The 20,400-nt window shown below is 44.9% G+C and overlaps 1 protein-coding gene across 2 annotated transcripts in view; it reads left to right on the top strand.

Annotated features, from left to right (window-relative positions):
- The window catches only part of rasal1 (RAS protein activator like 1), a 33,624-nt gene that overhangs the window by 7,633 nt on the left and 5,591 nt on the right, over positions 1-20,400 (top strand). Inside the window, exons 2-19 of one of the 2 annotated variants that reach the window (XR_010000009.1) lie at positions 472-528; positions 3,991-4,104; positions 4,888-4,949; positions 5,077-5,209; positions 7,854-7,935; positions 8,414-8,551; positions 8,750-8,838; positions 10,171-10,285; positions 10,741-10,897; positions 11,049-11,113; positions 11,350-11,462; positions 13,740-13,932; positions 15,539-15,676; positions 15,823-15,967; positions 17,839-18,014; positions 18,145-18,282; positions 19,500-19,635; positions 20,336-20,400. The exon at positions 20,336-20,400 is cut by the window's right edge and continues 156 nt beyond it. Coding sequence is in view for 1 of the 2 variants with exons in the window: in XM_062958610.1 (XP_062814680.1) it covers positions 472-528; positions 3,991-4,104; positions 4,888-4,949; positions 5,077-5,209; positions 7,854-7,935; positions 8,414-8,551; positions 8,750-8,838; positions 10,171-10,285; positions 10,741-10,897; positions 11,049-11,113; positions 11,350-11,462; positions 13,740-13,932; positions 15,539-15,676; positions 15,823-15,967; positions 17,839-18,014; positions 18,145-18,282; positions 19,500-19,635 (2,051 nt within the window). In the remaining variant the exon portion in view is untranslated. The remainder of the gene's footprint in view (positions 1-471; positions 529-3,990; positions 4,105-4,887; positions 4,950-5,076; positions 5,210-7,853; positions 7,936-8,413; positions 8,552-8,749; positions 8,839-10,170; positions 10,286-10,740; positions 10,898-11,048; positions 11,114-11,349; positions 11,463-13,739; positions 13,933-15,538; positions 15,677-15,822; positions 15,968-17,838; positions 18,015-18,144; positions 18,283-19,499; positions 19,636-20,335) is intronic. The other variant, XM_062958610.1, reaches the window with a different exon arrangement.

Raw genomic sequence — 20,400 nt, 5'->3', positions numbered from 1 at the left:
GTTTGCCTCGAGATAAGGGGCCGAGGCCGAATTCCCGACATCCTTGCCGCAGGTCTGAGTCCGAGCGACGCAACAGATAAGTGGCCCATTTGGAAACCAAGGCGCTATCTGCTCAGTCCTGTTTGTCGAGCCATTTCTGGATCCTTATTAGCGTCCAGCAAACTGGAATTCGGTTGGACTACAACTCCCATCGTCCTTCCCTAGTGGCTGAGCTGGAAAAGGACCGATGGGAGTTGTAGTCCGGAGTCACACAGGGTGGCTCAGAGTTGGGACATGCACTTCGTTGTCCTTCTTTTGTGCCGACCTTGTCAAACTACAACTCCCAGAATCCCATAGCATTGAGCTGTGGCAATTCAGCTCTCAACAGATAAGCTGTCTTTGGTCGTCTCGGTTTGATTTGTTTGAAGATCCATTGGTTCAACTTGTATATAACTAAATTTTGGATATTTTTCCCCGTCTTTTCTCTCAAAGATCTGGCACGAGCGACCCTTATTGTATCATCAAGGTGGACAACGAGGTGGTTGCCAGGTAAGGAAGAAGCAAGGGCAGTGGCCATCAATCGGGTGACCCATCGCAGGTATTTTCTAAGCAAACAGCATGGCGTCACGGTTTGAGCATGGGAGGCTCGGGTTTGAATCCCCCTCTGGCCGACCTTGGGCAAGTCACACTCTCTCAGCCGCATGGAGAAACCTCTTCTGAAAATGGCCATCCCGTGACAGGGTTGTCAGGGGTCGGAAATTATTTGAAGGCACCCGGCAGCCACAAATTTCCTTCGCTTCTTTCGTCTTTGGAAATGACATTCTTTGGAACTAGCTGTACCGTTCCGATGGGTGACATTTCAAATGGTAAAATGCAAAACGTCTCGGTTATGAATCTTATAAAATACCTGTTATCAAGCATTTGGTAATACAGTAGAGTCTCACTTATCCAACATAAACGGGCCGGCAGAATGTTGGATAAGCGAATATGTTGGATAATAAGGAGAGATTAAGAAAAAGCCTATTAAACATCAAATTAGGTTATGATTTTACAAATTAAGCACCAAAACACCAAATTTGACAGAAAATTAGTTCATTACACATTAATGCTATGTAGTAATTACTGTATTTATGAATTTAGCACCAAAATATCATGATATGTTGAAAACATTGACTACAAAAATGTGTTGGATAATCCAGAACGTTGGATAAGTGAGTGTTGGATAAGTGAGACTCTACTGTATCTATTTATCATCTCTCTATTTATCATCTGTGGTTAGTACTAAGACAACGGAGGTTAGGAAGTGGCGGTAAGTATGGCTCAAACGGATCCAACTACACATCCAGGGCATGAAGCTGGGTTCCCTTTGGCCTCCACTTTCCCTGCTGCGAAATGGGCCAAGCAACCCACCCAACAGCTTGGAATCTGGTTGCCGTTGTGCAGCGTCCTTGGCTCTGCCCTCGTCTCCCTTTGTGGGAAGCCGGCCAGCGCCTTGGGCAGTGCCATCCCCGGCCTTGACGCTCCCTTCCCGGCTCATCCCTCCTCAAATATTTGCTCAAGGGAAAGTTAATGACAATTCAAGAGGTCCCCGGCGGAAAAAGGATTGAGCCGTAAGGATTTCTCTTGGGGCGAGTAAACGATTAACCGGACGGAAGGGAAGAGGCTGCTGAAAGGAGCCAGAAACGTTTTGTAGGTTGGGAACGGTATGCTTTTGGCAAATGCCCAGGATGAGAACGTACAAGCCAGGCTCTGCAGCAGTTTGCTTTTGCCTGAGCCTACAATGGGTAGAGAAGGCTCAAGACGTCACCAAACGGCAACACATTCCACCACCCAACAAGTGTTGCCAAACCACAGCAACCCCCCGGTATAGATGCCTCCCTGGCGTCGGTTTCGAACCACAAACGGCTCGGCCAAGTCGTTCTCGGAAGGGGTTTTACAGGCTTCGTCGCTTCCTGTTTGCTCTGCCTTTGACAAGGCCGGATGGGTCAAAGGACAGGGAGTTCTTGAGAAACCTGAGATTTGTTTTGCAGCGGAGGGGCATTTCGAGCAGGAAATGCAAACCAGGCAGTGATAGAAAGTAAACGATAGACAGAAAGGCACTATCAGTCCCGTTGCAGCATTGCCACATTTTTCCCAGACTGAGCTGAAGGAGGGACACTACTGTAGAAATACACTTATCGTAAGACAGAGGCTATATTTCAAGAAATAAATACCGTTTCCCCGAAAATAAGACATCCTCGGAAAATAAGACCTAGTAGGGATTTTGCTGAATTGCTAAATATAAGGCCTCCCCTGAAAGTAAGACCTAGCAAAGTTTTTGTTTGGAAGCATGCCCAACAAACAGAACACCAGAGCATGCAGGATTGGTAAATGTATATACCATAGAGTGTTGTACATGGAAATAATGGTAATAACAAGTAATTCTTGATAGGATTCACAGTTTGTCTGGTTTGGTTATGCTGGTTTGTCATGACAACTATTATATAGTATATAATATATGTTCATTTTTTTGTTCAACAATTTATTTATTTATTTATTTATTTGCTACATTTATATGCCACCCTTCTCACCCCGAAGGGGACTCAGAGCGGCTTAAAAATTAAATTTACATACAATATTATATTATTAGCATAGCCCAATACTGGCAATAAATTACTATATTGTACTGTATCAATATATTGTAATATTATTAGTAATATTACATGTAAAATATAATATTTTTAATTAATATTATTATATTGTATTATTCGTATTATATTGTATTACAATATAATATTATGAATATTATATGTATATACAATATGTTATAATTATTATATAATATTGTATATTATATTGTATATTGTATATATATATATATATATATATATATATATATATATACACACACATATACTAGCTATGCCCGGCCACGCGTTGCTGTGGCGAAGTATGGTGGTATGGGAAATAAAGTATTGAGGAATTGGTGGTAGTTAAGGTAAAGGGTAAAGATTTTCCCCTGACATTAAGTCCATTATAAATGGGTTATATAGCTGTGTGGAAGGGCCTTGAGTCTACACTGCCATATAATCCAGTTAAAATCAGATAATCTGTATTTTATAGGCAGTGTGGAAGAGGCCTAAGTGAGGCCTAACTCTGCCTGTTCCCTGGGCTGAGTGGGTTGCTAGGAGACCAAGTGGGCAGAGCTTAGCCTTCTGACTGGCAGCAATTGGATAAAAACAATTATTCCTCTCCCTCTAATTAGGACTTTATTTTTCTTTTCTTTTTGTTGTATGAATGTAGAGGCATAGATGAGGGGTTGTGCTGCCAAGTTTAGTGTTTCTGGGATGTGTAGTTTTGTTGTTTTGCCCTAGGCCGAAATTTCATTACCCTTTTATATATATAGATATATACACAAACACACATATATATGTGAATAAATGTGAATTCCTCTTCACGGAAAAATAAGAAATCCCCTGAAAATAAGACCTAGCACATCTTTGGGAGCAAAAATTAATATAAGACACTGTCATATTTTCGGGGAAACACGGTACATATAGGCCTACTTTGCAGGGTTGTCATAACACCAACCCTCCCTGCAAGGTAGGTCACTTAGAGTCGCAACAGACTATACGATGTATTTTTTTCCCAAAGCTCTTCTATGGAATAACTATTCTACTGGTGTTGTTTTTTAACAAAATGTTTTAAATGCTCACCCTATTATTACCTTCACTTTGACATTCCCCTATGACCGGTGTCTTCCAATCCTGTATTTCTGCATTCCTTTTGGGTCAATCGCGGTGACGTTTGCTATGCAGGGGGTTGAGAAAGATGGAGATAGAAACCAACAATGAAATCCTATCTCCTATCTAGAATTCACCCAGTTTGACACCATTTGAACTGCCATGGCTCAATGCACTGCCACTGGGCCATGGCAGTTCGAGTGGTGTCAAAACTGGGTCAATTTGACAGTGTAGATACATCCTTGACCACCCTTGGCCACGTGTTTCTTTTTTTCTCCCCACTCCACAGGACTGCAACCATATGGAAGAATCTCAACCCTTTCTGGGGGGAAGAATACACTCTCCACCTCCCAATGGGTTTCCATAATCTCTCGTTCTATGTCCTGGATGAAGACACCATTGGGTAAGCCCGTCAATATAGTCGTCACTCCACGTTTGTGGCTTTGACATTCACAGACGGGAATATTCGATTATAATGTTCTCTCTAGGAATCCCAAGGTCCCATAAGGTCAGCTTCCTCTGGTCATGCTGGAGGTTATTAACAATAATAATATAACATATAATATAATTACTACTATTATTATTATTTTATTATGACACAGCAAACGAGATAGATATGCTGGTTTCGTATCACAAAATCACAAGTCGAACACTTCCCAAGTCTAGGACTGTGTGATGTATTTTCGGATGATGCGTGCAGATCCCAGTAGGGTGGTCTTTTTAATAATAATAATAATAATAATAATAATTATTATTATTATTATTATTATTATTATTATTATTATTATTATTATTTTACTACATTTATATCCCGCTTGGCAACTCCTTCCCCACCAAACTCTGCCGCTTGCGTCCTCAACGCAGCGTTTTGGCAATGACGCGCAGCTGCGGGAAGAGGTGACTGGCTGGTTGAGGATGCAAGCGGCAGAGTTTTGTGGGGTAGGAGTTGCCAAGCTCATTCCTCACTATGATAAGTGCCTAGATTTGAATGGCGACTATGTTGAGAAGTGGTATTTGGGTGTGGCTTTCAATTGCGTATGGTAAATGTTTTCTCCCATACTTCGTTCATTTTTAATTCCAAAATGTAATCTACTTTCTGGATAACCCTCGTACACTGTAGAATTAATGCCCTGATGCCCAACTTGGACTTGGTTTTAAGCGAATCTCCCTTCTCCTCTCCGCACAGGCATGACGACGTTATTGGCAAAATCACCCTCAGCAAAGAAACCATCTCTTCCAATCCCAAAGGTAGGTGCCAACGGGCTGAAAACCCTTGCATCTGACTCCTATTCCCATCCTCTGTGGATCTCGTCCCAGGATTCCTTCACACGGGGCCGAGTATGGCGTGTGATTCCCTCTTTCCAACCCACCGCAGGGATTGACCGCTGGATCAACCTGAGCCGCGTGGATCCCAACGAAGACGTTCAAGGAGAGATCTCTCTGGAGATACAGATCGTGGAGGAGGAAGACCACAAGCGGGCGCTCTGCTGCCATGTCATCGAAGCCAGGTAGGGATTTGTTCCAATGCATAGGTGCAGGAATACTCTTGAATATCCATACCTCTGCATAATCAAGGTTACAACAATTTTCCCTTAATTTCTCCAGCTGTTCTACAGTTTGTTTATTTATTTATCGTGTCCAAAGGGAATTGAGAATACAGTTATATTGTACAGAAAAACCACCAAGTTAAAAACTTGGCATTGTACTAAATGTCCTTTGACTGCTGGCCACTTAGAGTGCCTTTGATACTGATGTAAGAAGATCCTCCATTCTCAGTTGGCCATGTTGGGTGTGTGTGCCAAGTGTGGTCCAGATTCGACATCAGTTGGGTTCAGAGCTCTCTAGATAAGGGCAAACTACAACTCCCATGCACCAAGGACAATCTCAAACCAGGCCTGTATGCACAGTTGGCCATGTTGGGTCTGTGTGCCAAGTTTGATCCAGATCTGACATCGGTTGAGTTTAAGACTCTCTGGATAAGGGTGAACTACAACTCCTAGATCCAAAGTCAATCACCCGCAAACCCCACCTGTATTCACAGTTGGCCATGTTGGGTCTGTGTGCCAAGTTTGGTCCAGATCCAACGTTAGCTGGGCTCAGGGCTCTCTGGATGAGGGCAAACTACAACTCCTGTATGTCAAGGACAATCACCTCGAAACCACAGTTGGTCATGTTGGGTCTATGTGCCAAGTTTGGTCCATATCCGACATCGGCTGGGTTGAGGGCTCTCTGGATAAGGGTGAACTACAACTCCTGTATGTCAAGGACAGTACCTTGAAACCAAGTTGGTCATGTTGGGTCTATGTGCCAAGTTTGGTCCAGATCTGACATCGGCTGGGTTGAGGGCTCTCTGGATAAGGGTGAACTACAACTCTCGTATGTCAAGATCAATCACCTCGAAACCACAGTTGGCCATGTTGGGTCTGTGTGCCAAGTTTGGTCCAGATCCAACATTGGTTGGGTTCGGGGCTCTCGGGATAAGGGTGAACTACAACTCCCAGATCTAAGGTCACAGGGAGGCGTTAGGCAAGTCACACTCTCTCAGCCTTAGAGGAAGGCAAAAGCGAATCTTCTTTGAATAAATCTTGTGTTAGGGTTGCCTTAAGTCTGAAAGAACTTGAAAGCACACAACAACAGCAACAGCAACAAGTCTCAAACTGGATTGATTCCGTAGTGTAGATGCGTTCTGGCCGGTCTTTTTCTCCTTCTGGCGTGGAGGTGTGTTCCATTGTGTCCTCCCTCCCTCCCGCACCACCGTGAGAAGTGAGAAAAGAAAGTGTCAGGGCTGTTGCGAAAGGCGTTCGAATCAGCCCTTGGTGTGGCGGAAAGTGAGATTATTAACAGCTTTTAGATTTTGGAAAAAAGCAAGACTTGTGAAAAGCTTTCTGAGTGGGCGAGGCGAGGAAAGGCCATCAAGGTGATCCTGAATGTGCTTGGGAAAGGAAACAGACTGCCATGCGACGGAACCCTGGGAGTTGTAGTTTGAAAAGGCCCTGAGCCAAGGCAAACGATAACTGCCGGGATTCCATCACACGGAGCCAAAGGATTTCAAATGGTAGCAAGCTGCAATGGAGGGCAGGGGGATACTGAAAACTGATGGAGGGATCTTTCTTTCTTTCTTTCTTTCTTTCTTTCTTTCTTTCTTTCTTTCTTTCTTCCCTTTGGAGGCTTTGGGCGCGTGGGCGCAGGTGTGGAGGGTTAAGGGGAACAAAGTGGCCCAATTGCTCATCATCGGAGCCAAGCGAGCATCCCGCTTCCCTGGAAACCGAAGCGGGCGCCTAGGCAACCGGGCGGCCAATCAGAGGCCTGCTAACCGGGAAGGAGAGAAGGGAAGCAGGTGTGGTCCAGGGTTGGTTTGTTTTTGCTGGGATGCCATTGTAAGCTTGAAGCATCCTGTAGTATTTGTCATGCACTATAAGCAGGAGGTGCTGAATTTCCAAGGCCAAGAGAGAAAGAGAGAGAGCTCTCCACTTACTCTCTTTGGCAGAGAAAGCTAGAAACGTTTGCAAAACTACAACTCCCATGACTCCATCGCACTGAGCCATGGCAGGTTGGGTGAATGAATGCAGTATCACCCCACTTGAACTGCCCTGGCTCAGTGCTATAGATGTGTAGTTTGGTGAGAACCTGACCTTGGAAAACTACAGCTCCCATGACTCCATAGAAAAGAGTCATGACCGTTTGGGTGCGTCTACACTATAGAATGAACACAGTTTGACAACTGCCAGGGATCAATGGTATGGGATCCTGGGAGTTGTAGTTTTATAAGGTCAGGTTCTCACCAAACTACACATCCATAGCACTGAGCCATGGCATGTCAGGTGCATCTGCATATAGAATGAATGCAGTATCACCCCACTTGAACTGCCCTGGCTCAGTGCTATAGATGTGCAGTTTGGTGAGACCCCGACCTTGGAAAACTACAGCTCCCATGACTCCATAGAAAAAAGTCATGACAGTTTGGATGCGTCTACACTATAGAATGAACACAGTTTGACAACCGCCAGGGATCAATGCTATAGGATCCTGGGAGTTGTAGTTTTACAAGCTCTTTTGCCTTTTCTGCCAAAGGGCACTACAACTCCCAGGATACCAAGTGCTGCAAGATCCCGAGTGACTCCCGCTTTCCTTCTTTGCTCTTCTTCCCTTTAGGGACCTTGCGCCCAGGGATATCTCTGGCACCTCCGACCCCTTTGCCCGAATTCTCTGGAATGGGCAGGCCTTGGAAACGGCAGTGAGTATCACCTTCACATGTGTCATGTGTCAGAGATGACATAAATAGGACACCAGTCTAAAAATCTCCAGTGAACACCAGTGACTGTAGAATTGCATCGAAGGACCTTGAGATTCCTGCAGTGGTGGAATCATAGGAATTCCTAGGCTCTCCAGCAGGATTCTATGACCAACTTTTGGTAGAAGTTGGGCTGGAGGACCTCAAGAAGACAGGCCATATTAATCATGTTCTACGTCGAGGTGGCATTCAGGAGGTGACCATGTCACAAATACGTCTTGAACCTTAAAAATGTTCTTTAATCTGTTTTCAGTGGGACAGAGAACATCGGGCACCTTCCGAGAAAGTAGTAGGCACGAAGACACCAATACTTGGGATGGTGTCTTCAGCTTGGCCAGACCCCAAACATACAATTAGTTCAAGTCATTCATCACAACTATGTTTTTTTGGGAACTTCTGATGCCTTCTTCCCTCCCTACAGATTATCAAGAAGACCCGCTTCCCTCACTGGGATGAGATGCTGGAGTTTGTCTTGGAGGAAGGGGTCGCTGGGGAGACTCCACTTGTCATTGAAGTGTGGGACTGGGACATGGTGGGCAAGAATGATTTCCTGGGACGGGTGAGTGGCAAGGGATCGGGTACCATTTCCAATCACTTCCATCTTGGAGACACTCTACCAAGCTCTGAGATGCCCACACCTTCTACCCAAAAATGATACCTTCCCTTGGTAGCAGAAGCGTGGTCTCCAAAAGTTTATTTGGGGACAGTGTATCCCCTCAACACATGATGTTGAGACTTGTCTCTCTCCTGCTCCCAGGTTGAGTTCTCTTTGGATGCCCTCCAGAAAGCCCCTCCCAAAGGCTGGTACCGTCTGCTGCCCTTTCCCAGCGCCGAGGAGGATGCTGGGTAAATGTGGATCTTCTTTTGATGTCTTTGACTTGTACAGCGTCACGATCCGGCTGGACCAGGAGCCTCCAGTGGTCAGGTTTGGGATACTGGCAGTCAGGCCAAGGGGGACAAGGTAAGCATCATAGTCTAAGGTGGGCACAGGACAGGTTTCAGGTCAAGGGGACGCTTGGTCCAAGAGGGGCTGGCAGTCAAGGGTTGAGAGGCAGGAACCAAAGTCCAAAGGCAAGTACCATCAGGAGCTGAGGAAAGTACTTTTGGGGTCAACTCTCAGAGTCCTCTTTCACACTGGTGGGCAGGAGATGTAGTCCCTGAAGAGTAGCTTTTTGAAACCCTAGTCTGATCCAACACCATCAAGTCCTAGCAATGAGAAGAACCTCATGCTTAGTTGAGCAAATCTTCTAATGGAAGGTCAGTTGAGACTCAGAAGAGGTGATGGGTGGATTGAGGACCTTTGGGACAAACCTAGAAGTAAAGAGCTTGGTCTACAAGGTCCGTGGTCCGTGGTGGACACCAAGTGTTGAAGGGAACCAACGTTTGGCTCTTAATCGAAATACCTGTCTCATTTCAGAAGCAATTCATTCTTGCAGTGGTGGCGTTGGGTTTGGAGCAGTTGGGACCGGGCCCCTTTAAAGATGGGGAACACGTTGGAGATGTATAAAATGAGGTAGTGGAGAGAAGATGGGCAAAGTAGATGCCTTGGCAATGGTTGGGTAAAGTGAGGCAAGAGATGGCAGCAAGGTGTTAAAAGATAGAGCTAAGATAGAGGCACGTGCCTTGGGCCTCCTAAGTTTGCCCACTGTTCTCAGAGGTTCTGATCCTTCTCACCACCAGTTTTGAAGGACGTTTCAGTAGGCACTCTTGTTAGCATTCTTCATATTGCCCAGAAGTGACAAACTGTGGTAGGCCATGTTGATGATGGAATTTGTTGCTACAATATAGCTCCTTGGCATTACGGCTGGATGGAACCTCAATACCCAAAGACCTCTGAATTCACCATTTGTTCAGAAGAACAGGGAGGTTGGTTGTCCTCAAGCCCAACTTTTGGGATCATAAATTGCTGTAATCCGGATGGCCACTCCAGATAATACCCCATGGAGATTGCTGGAAATCCTCCGTCATTGGGAAGTTGGACTTTGTACACCATTGGTCCAATCCAAGAACATTCTTCTGATGTTCCCATGTTCATCAAGAGTTCTGCTGTTGGGTTTTCAACTCTCCCTGTGTTCTTGGGTTCCTTCCTCATGTCTCTGTGCAGCCTAACTCTTAACAGGTCAAAGTGACACACCTACAAGGTGGGTTCATGGGTATGCTGCTGTGTTCTGACTGCAGGGGAAAGCTGGGGGCCCTGAGATTGCGAATTCGGCTCTCCGAGGATCGAATCTTACCCTCCAGGTATTACCAGCCCCTCGTCGACCTTCTGGTGGAGTCCGTCTTGTGTCCAGAGGTGGGTACTTGGCCACAAGTTGGACCAACTGTGTTGGATTCTATGCTTTTTTGCATGTTGGGGAAGACATTCTTGACCATCCTACTCCAAATAGGAAGTTCACTGTAGACCTTTTTCAGTGTCTACTATGGGTCATCAATACCGATCCAGAGTCCAGGAACATGTTCTACCAGGATACAGAACTACAATTCCTTCTTCTAGTTTTGACGGTGCATTCAGCAAGGAGTAGGTGACATATTCATGCATGTTCAGAGCTTTCTCCGTACCTTGGAGAGCTCCCTAGAAGAAGTGGAGTTGCTCTTACCAAACGAATAGTCCTCATGGTTCCTTGCATCTTCTTGAATGAACTAAAGGAGCTTCCACCCATACTGAATTCTGTTTGGAGGGTCTTGAGAAGACGGAATTGAAATACACATGTCTTCATTGTTATTAATCGATGTTCTCCTGTGCTACAGGTGAAGGATGACGTTACGCCCATCACTCTGCTGGAAGATGTCTGCTCGATGGAGAGTCGCCAAGATGTAGCCACCAAGCTGGTCAAAATATTCCTCGGGCAAGGCCTGGTGGTGCCCTTCTTGGGCTGTGTGAACCTCTGTGAGATTTCAAGAACCAGTAAGTCCCTTCTGATGTCAGAGATGTGTCCCGCCATTGATAGTTGGGAAGCAGGAATAGCTCCCACATTGGCCAATATTTCGTGTTCTAAAGCTGGGACGTTAGTAGCTACTTATAGGAGAAACAGCAAACCCTTCTGTGTTTTTTTCAGCGGATCCAAACACTCTTTTCCGCTCCAACTCACTGGCTTCCAAATCCATGGAGCAGTTCATGAAGGTGAGTGGAGACTCTCCATATTCCCTTCTTCATGCACATAAAAACATCATCTTTCGGAATTTGTTTGGACTTCCAACACACCCTTAGAATTACCTTGCGGACTAAGCAAGGCACCACTTTGAGTAAATGAAACCATGGATATGGTTATGGAGGTCTTCCTAGGCATATCTCCCCATGCTTTGATAAGGATGTATCTTTCCTGCCTCCTTTTTTCCACCTCAACCTTTCCACTCCAGGTGGTAGGAATGCCCTACTTGCACGAGGTCTTGAAGTCTGTCATCAACCGGATCTTCGAGGAGAAGAAGTATGTGGAGCTGGATCCGTGCAAGATTGAGCCCAGTCGGACCAGGTGAGGAGAGCTGGGATTGCATGTTTGGAGAGGGGTCAATGCAGTGTAACTAGTGTCGTGAAGTTATGAAACACAGACTGTGATGTTGAATCGTGTCTATTATTATTATTATTACTAGCTGTGCCTGGCCACGCATTGCTGTGGCAAAGTATGGTGGTATGGGAAATAAAGTATTGAGGAACTGGTGGTAGTTAAGGTAAAGGTTTTACCTTACATTAAGTCCATTATAAATGGGTTATATAGCTGTGTGGAAGGGCCTTGAGTCTACACTGCCATATAATCCAGTTAAAATCAGATAATCTGTATTTGATAGGCGGTGTGGAAGAGGCCTAAGTGAGGCCTAACTCTGCCTGTCCCCTGGAGACCAAGTGGGTGGAGCTTAGCCTTCTAACTGGCAGCAATTGGATAAAAACAATTATTCCTCTCCCTCTAATGAGGACTTTATTTTTGTTTTCTTTTTGTTGTATGAATGTAGAGGCATGGATGAGGGGTTGCGCTGCCAAGTTTAGTGTTTCTGGGATGTGTCGTTTTGTTGTTTTGTCCTAGGACGAAATGTCATTACCCTTTTATATATATAGATTATTATTATTATTACCTTATTATTATTCTTACTGCTATTGAAAATGATTCCACTCAAATCCCAGTGGACAATCCTAAAAAGACATAGGACTCCCAACACCCCTCATTTTTCAGCATTGGTTGCATCTAGAATCTGCTGGGAGCTGTGATCCAACAGCAGCAGGATGGACCACAAGTTGCTTGCCTGCGTTCCGACTTTGATGGAATTATGGGTGCTGTAGTTCACAAAGAAACCATAACATTAAGCCAGGGCAGTTAAAGTAGCGTCAAACTACATTCATTTGACAGTGTAGATGCCCCCCCCCCAGGTCTTCTAATGTTTCTGATGGTGATTTTTGGATAGATCAGAGTTGTGAAATACCATATATACTCAAGTATAGGCCTAGTTTTTCAGCTCTTTTTTAGGACTGAAAAAGCCCCCCTCAGCTTATACTCGGAGTGAGGGTCCTGCTTGGCTTATATTTGGATCGGCTTATACTCGAGTATATCATGGTACATTTATTATTTTTCTCCAATATTATTGGTATTATTAAATTTATTATTTTACTCTATTTATTATTATTATTACATTTATTATTTTACTCTATTTATTATTGCATTTATTACTTTACTGCATTTATTATTATTACATTTATTATTTCACTCTATGATTATTAAAAGGATACATAAGCACATTTACATTGAAGAAGATGAAAATAATGATTTAATCAGAGTTGAACAGTCATATCTTAAATTACAGTTTGTAAAGATTCAAAAACATTTAAACCACTGAAGCCTCAATTAATGTAATTTTATTGGTATCTCGGCTTATACTGGAGTCAATGTTTTCCCAGTTTTTTTGTAGTAAAATTAGGTGCCTCGGCTTATATTCGGGTCGGCTTAGACTCGAGTATATACGGTATTTGGAATGAAAGTGGGATCTGAAATCCAAGCGGAGAAGAAAACCGAGTGCATCCTCTTTGAAACGTAGGAATGGGGCAAGGCCACTGCGGTATCCGAAGCACAAAGGAGCTTCACGGTGGGCACATGTGCCTGTGTGTGAGAGCGCATGGGCTCGATTTACGCGTGAGAGAGTGACCCAGGTCAGGCCGCCCGGATGGAGCGTGTGTCCGATTGGAAGACGTCTGCCGGAGCCTTGGCGGCTCCAAAGATAGCAGCTTTCCGGGGAGAGAGATGCGGGTCCTGCCGGTTGCTAGGCAACTCCCATCCCTGGCATGGCGCCGCGTCGGGGATGACATTGAGCCGGGATGCTCAGCAAGGGTTTGGGGCCCTTGAAAGTCTTCCTTCTCTCCATGGTAGCTCTCTTGTTTGGCATCCATCTGGCATTCAGTGGAGGCGGATGGAGAAACACGGACATAGATCAGATAGCGCAGACACAATCCTGTGACAAAAGCAGACCTCCCAAACCCTTGTAAAAGGAAGATAGGGCATGCCATGAAAATGTTCATTGGAGGAAATGGAGAGACCAACATGTGCCAAAATAAGGTTGCAATTCTCTCCCCTAACTTCATGTGTCGGATGGCAGTTCCCATCCGACTTGTCTGGCATATTGGCTGAGGATGAGGGTAACACACACCATACAGAGGACACCAGGATGGGAGAAGTTGCCCCAAGATGTCTGGACTGGATCTCATTGGAGCCGAGGTCCATAGATTTGGGGCTGAAGGCATCCCTCCTCCCCTGTTGTCTTTCCTTCAGGCGGATCTCCTTCAAGGGCTCCCTCTCCGAGGCGCAGATTCGAGAGAGCAGCTTGGAAGTGCTCAAAGGCTACCTGAAGGACATCATACACGGCATCGTCAACTCCACCCAAAAGTGTCCCACCGCCATGAGAGTCGCTTTTAAGCAGCTACACAAACAGGTCGCCGATCGTTTCCCGGAAGCAGAGAACCAGGTGTGGCCTTCGAGACAATATCATATAACATAACATAATATAATAATAATAACAACTTTATTTTTGTATCCCGCCTCTATCTCCCCAAGGGGACTTGGAGCGTCTTACATGGGGATGAGCTCATATTTGTTTGATTCTGTTATTTCTCTATTGGAGTCCTATATTTTCTTTCTTCTTCGGACTGATCCGAGTTAGGACTTGAACCCAGGACTGTCTAGGCCAGGGGTCCTCAAACTTTTAAAGCCGAGGGCCGGTCCACAATCTTTCAGACTGTGGAGGGGCCGAATTATCATTTGCTGTCGTGTCTGGGCATGGCCCCATGTAAGCCGCCCCGAGTCCCTCCGGGGAGATGGGGCGGGATATAAGAATAAAATTATTATATTATTATTATTTGAAAAAAAAACCCGAACAAATTCCTGTGCACACTGCACATGTCTTCTTTGTAGTGCAAAACAACAACAATGAAAAAACAATAAAATATTTAAAAATGAAAACAATTGTAACCAACATAAACCTATCAGGATTTCAATGGGAAGTGTGGGTCTACTTCTGGTAAATGAGATAGTCAAATTAATTAGGATTGTTGTTGTTGTGTGCCTTCAAGTCATTTCAGACTTTGGGCGAGCCTAAATCTAAAATTATTTATTTATTCATTTACTACATTTATTTATTACATTTATATCCCGCCCTTCTCACCCCGAAGGGAACTCAGAGCAGCTGTATGTACATACAATATATTATATTATTAGCATAGCACAATATTAGCATTATATATTACTACATTGGACTATGCCACTATACTGTAATATTATATGTAATATGTAACATATAATTAATATTATTATATGGTATTATTATTAGCATTATATTGTATAACATAAGATTATTATCAATATTAAATGTATATACAATATATTGTATTATTAAAAATGATATAAAAATATTATATTATAAAACTGAGGGCAGGGGCCAGGTAAATGACCTTGGAGGGCTGCATCCAGCCCCGGGCCTTAGTTTGGGGACCTCTGGTCTAGGCATTCAGGGGCGCATCTATACTGTCGAATGAATGCCCTTTGACATCACTTGAACTCCCATGGCTCAAAGCTATGGGATCCTGAGATGTGTCATTTGGTGCATCCTTTGGCCACAAAGGCCAATGATGTTGTCAAGCTACAACTCCCAGGATCCTATGGCACCAGTTGGGGCCAAACTACATTCATTCCACAGTGTAGATGCACCCTAAGGTGGATTTAAAGTCGTCGCTGTTATGGAGAAGATGAATTAGTGCAGAATCTGGATACAAGACCAAGTCAGCATTGGTGTGACGTTGTGTCTTCCTTGATTCTGTTGAATTAACTCGCTTTTGAGGCAACAACAAGCCTCTGAAATCCAAATGCATCGATTAGTTTATTTATGAAGCATCGCAGCGGGACAATAGCATGTCATGTACATACGTGATCGCGAGTTTCTTCCGAATAAATAATAAACAGTTTAATAGAATGGTGTATTATTAGAGAAGGGTGCTGCGGTCGCTGCATTGTTTGTGTTGCTTGCGAATTTGAACGTCGAATGGTGACGGGTTTGGTTTCTTTTGTGTCACTTCCAGGAGGCCAAGTACATTGCTATCAGTGGCTTCATCTTTCTGCGCTTCTTTGCGCCGGCCATCCTGACCCCAAAACTGTTTAACCTCCGAGACCAACATGCGGACACACAGACCAGCCGGACGCTTTTGCTCTTGGCTAAGGTACCCCCAAACTGGAACGTTTTCCCCAGTGTTCGGAAAGAAGCGTAACTCCATATCAGTGCAATAGGATCAAGGAAAAGTGACACAGGAGATCTCCCTGTCTCGTCCTACCCCGTTCTTTTCCTTCTTCTTTCTCCTCCCGGCAGGCGGTGCAGAGTATTGGAAACCTTGGTCTCCAAATCGGGCATGGGAAGGAACAGTGGATGGAGCCGCTGCACCCCTTTATCTTGGCCAGCATTGAACGAGTCAAGGAATTCCTCGATAGGCTGATCGATGTGGACTCTGAGAATGGTGAGCTCTCATGGACCGCTGCTCAAAAAGTGGCAGAGTTCCCATATTATACGTTACTTCCATTTTCCAATACTTTGTAACTAAGTTACCTTACAGTCGCAGGAGGTATAACTACTCTTTTTGGCATGTTGTTGCAACTTTGTATTACTTACTAAACAGTAGAGGGGGAAGATCTCACGGTTCAAGCGCCGGCTTCTGTGGTGCACAAGGTCCATGTCTGGAACTTTGGGGATGTTGAAAACAATAACATTACACATATACACACACATACAGTAGAGTTTCACTTATCCAAGACTCGCTTATCCAAGGTTCTGGATTATCCAATGCATTTTTGTAGTCAATGTTTTCAATACATCGTGATATTTTGGTGCTAAATTCGTAAATACAGTAATTACAACATAACATTACTGCGTATTGAACTACTTTTTCTGTCAAATTTGTTGTATAACATGATGTTTTGGTGCTTAATTTGTAAAATCATAACCTAATTTGATGTTTAATAGGCTTTTCCTTCATCCCTCCTTATTATCCAAGATATTCGCTTATCCAAGGTTCTGCCAGCTCATTTATGTTGGATAAGTGAGACTCTACTGTATATATCTCCAACTCAACGTGCCAATATAACAATATATGATAATCATATTATACTATACTAATAATATATTGTATATGCTTATAATATTAATAATATTATAATGTAATACAGTATAATAATAATAATAATAATAATAATAATAATAATAATACACTATTATAATGGTATATTTATATTACATGTAATATTACTAATCATATTACAGTATAGTGGTCTAGTACAATAGAGTAATAGATAATACTGTGCTATGCTAATAATATAATATATTGTATGTACATATGACTTTGTATTGCCTACTAAACAGCAGAGGGGGAAGATCACACGGTTCAAGCGCCGGCTTCTGTGGTGCACAAGGTCCATGTCTGGAACTTTGGGGATGTTGAAAACAATAACATTACACATACACACACACACACACACACACACACACACACATATATATATCTCCAACGTAACTCAACATGCCAATATAACAATATATAATAATCATATTATACTATACTAATAATAGATTGTATATGAATATAATATTAATAATATTATAATGTAATACAATATAATAATGATTATTATTATGCATTATTATAATTGTATATTTATATTACATGTAATATTACTAATAATATTACAGTATAGTGGTATAGTACAATAGAGTAATAGATAATACTGTGCTATGCTAATAATATAATATATTGTATGTACATATGACTTTGTATTACCTACTAAGCAGTGGAGGGGGAAGATCATAATAATAATAATAATAATAATAATAATAATAATAATAATAATAATAATTTTATTTTTGTAATATTACTAATAATGTAAAGATCCGCACCCGTGACAGTGTAGGAATTGTAGGCAAGGAGCCGAATGCGTAGGAGGCCCTTTAATTTATGCAAATGTATGGAGATGTTGAGGACTAGTGGGAACAAGGATGGTGAGAAACGGCGTCGGACTTGACAGTCGTCACCAAAGCCGCATTCTGGCATCTCCTGCGATTTGTGGCGAGAAAAGAAATGTCTCACCTTGAGCGTTCACACATTGGAGAGGTGTGTATTTTCAAATGTCAACGGGTTGGAAAAACACTGGAGTCATCGGAGAGAAGCTTGCATCCACTGAAGCAATATATCCGCCCATTAGGAAAGAATTGCTCGAGATGTTGGTGCAGGAAGAACCCACAAAGGTCTCTCAAATCCCACCCTTGAAGCCCATTAAACTGGCTTTGGAATGGCTTTGGGATCCTGGAATAGGACACATTTCTCGTTTCTTTCCGTAGGAGCGAGCGAGAAGCAACCGTGGACGCTTTTCCACCCCTCGGCCACCATCAAGGAGGGCTACCTCCACAAACGCCGGGCCGAGGGCCTCCCCTTGGTCTCGCGCTTCACTTTCAAGAAACGCTACTTCTGGTTGAGCAAGGAGAGCCTCTCGTACTCCAAGTCTCCCGAGTGGCAGGTGGGCACGTGGCTGGGAAACGGCATCCCAAATAAAGGAGTCTTGGGTCTGCTTTTCGAGGAGTTGGGCGAAGGTGTCTTGAATTGATCCTTGTTGGTTGGACATTGGCTTTGGTTTCTCCCACCTTCAGGTGCGGACGTCCATCCCCGTGCAACGGATCTGCGCGGTCGAGCGAGTGGACGAAAACGCTTTCCAGCAGCCGCACGTCATGCAGATCACCACGCGGGATGCTGGCGGCCAGGTGCTCACCACGTACATCCAATGCAAGGTATTCTTCTTCTGGTGTCTCTTCAAGTCATCTCCTAAGGTCTCGAGGACATTGTCTACAACAGTGATTCCCAAAGGGGGCGCTACCGCCCCCTGGTGGGCGCTGGAGCGATCCAGGGGGGCGGTGATGGCACCTATTAGGACATGAGGGCGGGGCCAGAGGAGGGGCGGGGCCTCTTCCCAAGTGCCGGAGACAGGGCTGAGAATCTTCTATAGCTCTCCTGAGGTGCTTGTTGGGACACAGAGGGCGGGGCTAGGGAAGGGGGCGGGGCCTCCTTCCAAGAGGCCGAGACAGGGCTGAGCCTCTATACCTCTCCTGAGAGGCCTTTTAGGACTAGAGGGCAGGGCTGGGGTGGGGGCGGGGCCTCTTCCAAAGAGCGTGAGACAGGGCTGAGCTTCTATACATCTCCTGAGAGGTCTTTTAGGACTAGAGGGCAGGGCTGGGGTGGGGGCGGGGCCCCTTCCAAAGAGCGTGAGACAGGGCTGAGCCTCTATATTTCTCCTGAGAGGCCTTTTAGGGCTAAAAGGTGGAGCTAGGGGTGGGGGCGGGGCCTCTTCCCAAGAGCGTGAGACAGGGCTGAGCCTCTATACCTCCCCTGAGGCACTTGTTAGAACACAGGGGTGGGGTAGAGAGGTTCAGCCCGGTCAGGCACTCAGGAAGAGGCCCCGCCCCCTCTTCTAGCCCCACCCCCTGTGTCCTGGCAGGCGCCGCAGGACAGGGATAGATGCTCAGCCCTGCCTCAGAGCTTGTAACTCCGCCCATCCCAGTCCTGGCCGCACATTGGTGGCTCCGCCCGCCTCCCCTCGCACCCCTGCATCTTGGAGAGGGGTGGGGCTCAGCCCTGCCCTCTTGAGCAGGAACCACGCCCACCCTCTAAGCCACGCCCACTTTCCAGGGGGCGTTGAGTCATATTTTTTCTGGAAAGGGGGAGGCAGGCCAAATAAGTTTGGGAACCACTGGTCTACAACCTCACCATATGTAGCCATTCCTTGGGTTTTCTCAGCCAGGTGTCTTCCTCAGAAGGTGTCATGGGTTTCAATGGTTGACAGGCTCCCCCAGAGTCCTAATCCACACCCAAGCCACTACTTTGGCTTCCCTTTGATGGGAGACGTAGTCCAACACATTTGAGGGCACTCGCTTGGTCCCAACGGCTTCTTCAGACATCAGAAGGATGAGACTCAAAGGAGTCCTACCATGCCTTCTGTTTCCTTTGACAGAACGTCAATGAGCTCAACCAGTGGCTGTCGGCCATCCGGAAAGTGACCGTTTCCAACGACTGCATGCTGCCCTTTTGCCACCCGGGCACCTTCCGTGGCAACCGCTGGACTTGCTGCTTACAAACGGACCGCGCTGGTAACCCAACTCAGATCTATCTAAGTTCAACTTGCTCTGCCCTTTGCTCCTCCAGTTGAGACTTGACTCGATGGTGGTGGTGATGGTTTGAGAATTGCATCTGTCGTTCAAGTCTGGGAATAACTAGTTCCATAGCTATGCATCCCCTCCACTACCCTGTTTCCCCGAAAATAAGACATCCCCCAAAAATAAGACCTAGCAGAGGTTTTGCCAAATTACTAAATATAAGGCCTCCCCCGAAAGTAAGACCTAGCAAAGCTTTTGTTTGGAAGCATGCCCGGCGCCCCGCCAAACAAAACACCAAGCATGCAGGATTGGTAAATGTACATACCAGTTGTATATGGAAATAATGGTAGTAACAAGAAATTCTTGACAGGAGTCAGTTTGTCTGGTTTAGTTATGTTGGTTTGTGATGACAACTACTGTACAGTATATAATAAATGTTCATTTTTTTTGTTCAACAATAAATGCGAATTCTTCTTCATGGAAAAATAAGACATCCCCTGAAAATAAGACCTAGCGCATCTTTGGGAGTAAAAAATAATATAAGACACTGTCTTATTTTCGGGGAAACACGGTAATAGGGGTGGGTGTGCGTGGATGGCACCGTCGGCACGGGTGACGCCGACACATACGATGTTTGTGTCAGGAAATCATTCCCTCTAGTTAGATATCAGCTCCCACAGACGTTGTTTCTCAGTCCATAGACGGACAAGGCTCCAACCCAGACCCGAATCCGACCCTGCCGTCTGTGGCCACCCGTTC

The sequence above is a fragment of the Anolis carolinensis genome, chromosome X (assembly GCF_035594765.1).
Source record: "Anolis carolinensis isolate JA03-04 chromosome X, rAnoCar3.1.pri, whole genome shotgun sequence".
Classification (NCBI taxonomy): Eukaryota; Metazoa; Chordata; class Lepidosauria; order Squamata; family Dactyloidae; genus Anolis; species Anolis carolinensis.
This window is presented reverse-complemented; position numbering and strand designations above follow the sequence as displayed.